Raw genomic sequence first — 6529 nt, 5'->3', positions numbered from 1 at the left:
AGTCTAAAACTACCACCTGTTTCGCGGGAAAAAGATGAGGCGCTTGGCTCCTGTTAAGATTTGCAGCCTTGGAAACCCTGTGCAGAGTCACTATGAGTTTGAACCGACTCCATGGTACTTAACAACAACAACAACAACAACAACATAGGAGGCTTGGTGTGGCGCTGTGGGTTAATGCACCAAACTGCAAAGCCGTTTTAACGGAAAGGTTGGCGGTTCAAGCTCACCAGCTGCTCCATGGAAACCCTATACAGGGCCGCTATGGGTCAGAACCGACTAAACGGCACTTCACAACAACAACAACATAGGAATTATTCTCCATTTTAACATCAGCAGTTCAGATATACCAGTTGTTGTTGTTAAGTGCCATCAAATCTGAGTACCAGTAGATGTCATGATTGGACTCTTAATTAACATTTTCATTTTGTTTTTGCTTTTAGAATTAATGATGATAATAGCCAATTATCATTTTCTCCAGAGTCCCGAGGGCTCTATATCACCTCTGAATAAATGTTCTCTGTTATTAAAGAGCAAAGATAAAATCTTTGGAGAGATGGAGAAAAAAATTCTTGTTTTTCAAAAGAAAACCAGAAACTATAGCAAATGACCAGAATTTTTGTTAGGAAATTGATTATTTTAATTATAGGTAAATATCATATTTCTAGGTTTTATGCTAGGCAGTTAGACTCAATCCAGACATTATTGATTTTTCTTTATAGAAAATGTAGAAAAATGTGTTTGAAAATGATACCAACTGTATGTTGATTGGTAAGAGAGAAAGAGCAATCTACAATGTATACATTTGTTATTGAATGTTCCTAGAACAGGTTCTCCAGTGGGTGTGAGGAGGCAATGAAAATATATGGCTTAGAAAGAGAGAGATTTTGTTGTTGTTATCATTCTTGTCACATTTTATCTTGATGATATATAAGAAAAATTTCACAATGTGTCAGCCAAGAAAAATCTTGCAGATTTCTTGGAAAGTAAGTATTTGCAGTATGTTTTGTTTTGTGTAAAATAAGTACCAATGTGTGAGTATGTGACCATAATATCAAAGTAATTAAATTCATAAAAGAAACAAAGAAAATATTTCATAATTCACTAAAAAGTTTCAATATTCTTGTATGCATTAGTGTCTACATTTGTCTATTAGAATATCAATATTAACAAGAATTCTCAAATTGATTATAAACATTTTGAGTTATATATATTTCTTTGTGCTTAATAAAGGTGGATGTACTTTAATATTTTGAAAGTAAATTAGTTATTTCTCACATTGATCAACCTATTTTTGAAGCTGAAACTGACTGAATACCTGCGTAAAACCAATGTAAATTTCAAGTATAATTTCAACTTGATAGTTATATATATCAATTCTGAGGTTCATGTTGTACTCAAATTCATGAATGTTCTTCTTACTGAAAGAAATTATAATGAATAGTACCACAGAACCCTGAGGAGCTCTGGTAGCATAGTGGTTACAAATAGAGCTGGCAACCTCAAAGTCAGCAGTTTGAAGCTACCAGGGGTTCCAGGGGAGAAAGATGAGGCTTTCTGCGTCCATAAATATTTATAGCCTTGGAAACACTATACAGGGTCTCTGTGATTGGAACTGACTCCACAGCACATAACCGCCAGAGAACTAAAAGATAACATCAGAAGATTATGCATTTTAATTAACTGCAAATATTAGCTATTTCAAATGTAAAAGAGAAGTTTTATTAAGCTGGATAAAATTGAGTACACGATTACCTGAACAATAGATATAATTGAGATAATGAAATGCTTTCTTATAAATTCAGCAATGTTACAGGAGTTACTTCTCACCTTCTTGGACAAAACTTTAACCAGATAAATCTGTAGGTACTTACAAAGGAGATTTTAAAACATCTGAAAAACGAGTTCATAAATTTTTATACAAAGAAAGAAACATAATAAGCCAGATCAAACCTGAGTTCTGATTGTTTAAATTGTTAAAATGCTTAAAATCATAGGAGCAAAGCAGTTACAATCACAGGAGTAAAATAGCATATGCATTTCAATTGAATTACTTGATTCTTCCTATTTTAAATTATACTCAGTGACACAAATGTGAACTTAGAGCTATCTTTCTTTTATCCAGATGATGGAATTCCAAAGAAATTTCATCATGAGAAACCACTCACTGTTGACTACATTCTTTCTTACTGGACTAACTGATGATGCTGATTTGCAAATGGTGACTTTTCTTTTTCTATTTCTAACATATTTATTGAGTGTCACTGGAAACCTGACCATTATCTTGCTCACTCTACTAGATTCTCACCTCAAAACACCCATGTATTTCTTCCTCCGGAATTTTTCATTTTTAGAAATAATCTTTACATCTGTTTGCATCCCTCGCTATCTTGTCAGCATAGTGACCATCGATAAAATGATATCCTATGATGCTTGTGCAGCACAATTATTTTTTGTCATCTTCTTGGGTGCATCAGAATTTTTCCTGTTGGCTGCCATGTCCTATGATCGCTATGTGGCCATCTGCAAACCCTTGCATTATACAAACATTATGAACAGCAGAGTCTGCTCCCAAATGGTTGTTACCTCCTGGGTAGCTGGATTGTTAACAATCTCTCCTGCACTCATTATGGGCCTGGGGTTAGAATTTTGTGATGTCAATATTATTGACCACTTTTTGTGTGACTATTCTCCTATCCTAAAAATCTCCTGTTCAAACACTCAGGTGCTAGAATTGTTAGGTTTCATCTTAGCCATTTTCATACTGTTGATTACATTGACTATGGTCATACTCTCCTATGGAAACATTATAAGAACAATTCTGAAGATCCCTTCTGCCCAGCAGAGGAAGAAGGCTTTTTCAACTTGTTCCTCCCACATGATTGTTGTCTCCATCACTTATGGAAGCTGTATTTTTATGTATATTAAACCTTCTGCAGAAGAAAGGGTAGCTTTAAATAAAGGGATCGCTGTACTCAACACTTCAATTGCACCTGCTTTAAATCCTTTTATATACACCTTAAGAAATGAGCAGGTGAAACAAGCCTTGAAAGATATATTTAAAAAATATACTGCCTTCAAATAATAGCTTTGTTTTTTATTAAGAGATATCACTAAAGCTTATTGAATACTGCAGCCTATATCAACTACTCTCTTTTAATGCATCAATGTATCTTTACATTATGATTGTGACTGAAATCACTCTCAAGCATTCTTTGTATATCCAACCCACTCTTGTGTCTTACTCTCTTTGAGGTATATTTGATTTTGAAGACATATTTGGTATGCATTGCTGGAATCATGCCATTCTTTAAATTTCAGTCTTTTGTTCATCTTAAAAATATTTAATTATGAAATTACTTTGGAAATCCAATACTTTTATACTTTTCTGGTATAGACATGTTGAGATATAGACATTTTGTGACCTCTCAGTATAAAATTTATTTGAGTTTATAAATCTCTAGGAAATATTTCTTTCTTATACCATGCAATATTAACATCCCAAGACAATATGTGTTTTGGGAAATACAATAATGAATCTAAATAGAAGAATTAATGTTCAGGATTAATGAAGATGCTTTAAAAATCTCTTATCTCTTGATAACTGTATATCAGAAGAAGTTTTTTGTTTGTTTGTTTGTTTTGTTTAGAAAAGAGTACTTTATATCAGAAGCTAATTTAAAAAACCTATGTAGATTGTTAAGGAACTCTGGTAGCGTTGGAAACTACCAGCTGTTCCGCAGGAGAAAGTTGAGGCTTTCTGTCCCGTAAAGATTTACAGCCTCAGAAACCCTGTATAAGGTTGCTATGAGTCAGAACTGACTCCACGGGCACGTAACAACAAAAACAACAACATGTAGATTATTGGAGTTCGAGCATGGCACTGGTAGCGTAGTGGTTACGAATCGGGCTGCCAATCTCACGGTCAGCAGTTCGAAACTACCAGCCGTTCCGAGGCGTTCTGTTCCTATAAAGATTTACAGCCTCGGAAACCCTGTACAGGGTAGCTATGAGTCAGAACCGACTCAATGACACCTAACAACAACTCTGTCTATATGCCAATGTTATAGAGCAAGTAACTTTTAGAACTCAAATTTTCACCTAGGTTTAAAAGGTAAATAATTTTCAATTAACTACTGAGAAATATTGTTTATTTATTTGAATGTACATGCACCAATTAATCTAAAAAAATTGTAGCTAGATAAATATTTTAAATTGTTAAAAAATCATCCAGACATGATTGACTTTTTATACTTATAAGCTGCAAATTTTTTTGAGATACAAGTGTTTGTCCTACTAATTATACCTTTGCCTTGTCCCAGCTCAGATTTATGCTTAATATGGATTTAACTAACAGTTCTATTTTAGTTTATCTCTTTGCAGAACTCCTAGTATAACAATCTTTCTTTTCAACCTTTTCTTGTTATGTCATTTATTTCTTTTTGCCATTAAGTAAACTGTGATTTTTTTTGTCTTTACATTCCTCTTTTAATAAAACCATGTTTTAAGCAGTATTGAACTTGCCAAGAGATCTTTCAAACTTTCTTTGGAATCTGGGAGTTTTCTGAAACAGCATTTTATTTTTCAGGTTTTTTTTTTTCTTTTTCTTTTGTATTTCTACTATATGCGTTCCCTTTTTTAAAAATCTTCATGCCTATATTTCAGTGTGTTGGATGGTTATTATTTTTTCATAAACATCATTTTTCTTTCTGTTCATTTTACATAGATTTTTATTAGTTTTCTCTTTCTTCTTCTTTTTTTTTTTTCATGTAAGAGCCAAATCTTTAAATTTATTTATTTGTCCTGGTGTGGCACTGTGGGTTAATGCACTGGACTTCAAAGTCACTTTGAACCACAAGTTCAGCAGTTCAAGTTCACTAGACTTCTTCTTGGAAACCCTATACAAGGTTTCTATGAGACGGAATTGACTCAACAGCACTTAGCAACAACAAGAAGGCAGAATGTAGTACAACTAGCATTAATAATTTTTGCAACACAATTCACTCTGAATGAAGGAATAAGTGAAAAATTATAGTTATCAATATGCTATAGGGCTAACATTGTCTTTTTTTCCTTTTTTAGATTTGATTATATTCTCATTACAAGTACACTACTTTTTGTGGGATTGTTTCAAATTATTGCATTAGATTATCTACACTTTCTGTGGTTTTACTTTGTTCATGAGTGTGAGTATTTTCATCATCAGCTGTGTATTTGTGAATATTATATAACTATGGAGACAGGTGTTTCAGAAGAGAATTTTAGTCAGGTTTCTTTTAAATCTAAAAAGCTTTTTCTAAATTGTTGTTGGTTTTGCTAAATGACACCAGCTCCAACTATATAGGGTTTCTAAGGAGTGGTTGGTAGGTTTGAACCAATGTCCTATTGTTAGCAGTTCAGTGCTTTTCCTATAGTGCTATACTAGGACTCTTTCTTATACATGTTATTGTCATTATTAAGTGCCATTGAGTCAATTCCAACTCATAGGGATCTTGTATGTTTCCAAGGAGCAGCTAGTGAGTTTGAACCACCAACCTTGCGGTTCAAACAGACCTCATGGTCGAGTGTTTATACCACAGCACCACAATAGGACTCCTTTCCTCAACATAGTTACATAAATTAATTCTCATCCATCTTCTTCCTGGAAGAATTCTGCATTCTTTGAGCTCAAATTTGTTCCTTTTCATTGTTCTTGGAGTTATGGAACAAAAGGAATTATAAAGAGGCAAAATCAGGACTATAGGTTAAATGCGGTAAGATCTTCCAGCAAAGTTCTCATAAGACAACCCTTGCTGAACTCTAAGAATGGACAGGTACATTTTCATGATTGGAAGAAAAAAAAAAAATCCTCAGTGCAACATTCCTGATCTTTTTCTCACAAATGAAGTTTTCAATTTTCTTAAAGCATCTTCATAACAAGCACCTAGGACTACCTGGTGTCTTTTGAGAAAATCTCTCAGGATTACCCCTTTTAATCCTCCTAGTCACTATTATCTGAGCTAACCTCTCTATCATGAACAGAATCAGTCCAGCAATTCCCCTCTGAAGGCACTATTTCAATTGGACACATTTTTCAAAGGCACCCTAACAAGATTTATTGTTTTTGTTGTTAAGTACCATTGAATCAACTGTGACTTAAAGTGACCCTGTACAGGGATTCCAAGGAGTGGCTGGAGTGTTTGAACCACTGACCTTGCAGTTAGTGGTCCAGTGTTTATCCTACAGTGTCACACCAGGACTCCAGAAACAATAATTTTTTGTTTGCCCTTTATAGGTAGGAATAATTTGTTGTCATTAGGTGCTTTCTAGTTAGTTACTGCTCATAGTGACCCTAAGTACAACAGAATGACACTGCACAGTCAGTCCTACATCATCCTCAAAATTGTTGAAACCTTTGTTGCTATAACTGTGTTGTTACATCTTATTAGAGATCTTCCTTTTTTTTTTTTTTTTTTTGAGACTCCCCATTGTACCAAACATGATGTCCTTCTCCAGGGACTGGTCCCTCCTGATAACATGTCCAAAGTATGAG

The 6529-nt window shown here is 34.0% G+C and overlaps 1 protein-coding gene across 1 annotated transcript; it reads left to right on the top strand.

The window, feature by feature from the left end:
- Positions 1-2149: 2149 nt before the first annotated feature.
- On the top strand, positions 2150-3082 carry LOC102816443 (olfactory receptor 6C76-like). The gene has a single exon (XM_006859568.1). It carries the CDS (start codon positions 2150-2152, stop codon positions 3080-3082), a length of 933 nt encoding a protein of 310 aa, XP_006859630.1.
- The last annotated feature ends 3447 nt before the right edge of the window (positions 3083-6529 follow it).

This window comes from Chrysochloris asiatica, unplaced genomic scaffold (assembly GCF_000296735.1).
Source record: "Chrysochloris asiatica unplaced genomic scaffold, ChrAsi1.0 scaffold00033, whole genome shotgun sequence".
NCBI lineage: Eukaryota > Metazoa > Chordata > Mammalia > Afrosoricida > Chrysochloridae > Chrysochloris > Chrysochloris asiatica.
The sequence above is the reverse complement of the archived record's forward strand: the minus strand, read 5'-3'. Positions and strand labels throughout refer to the sequence as shown.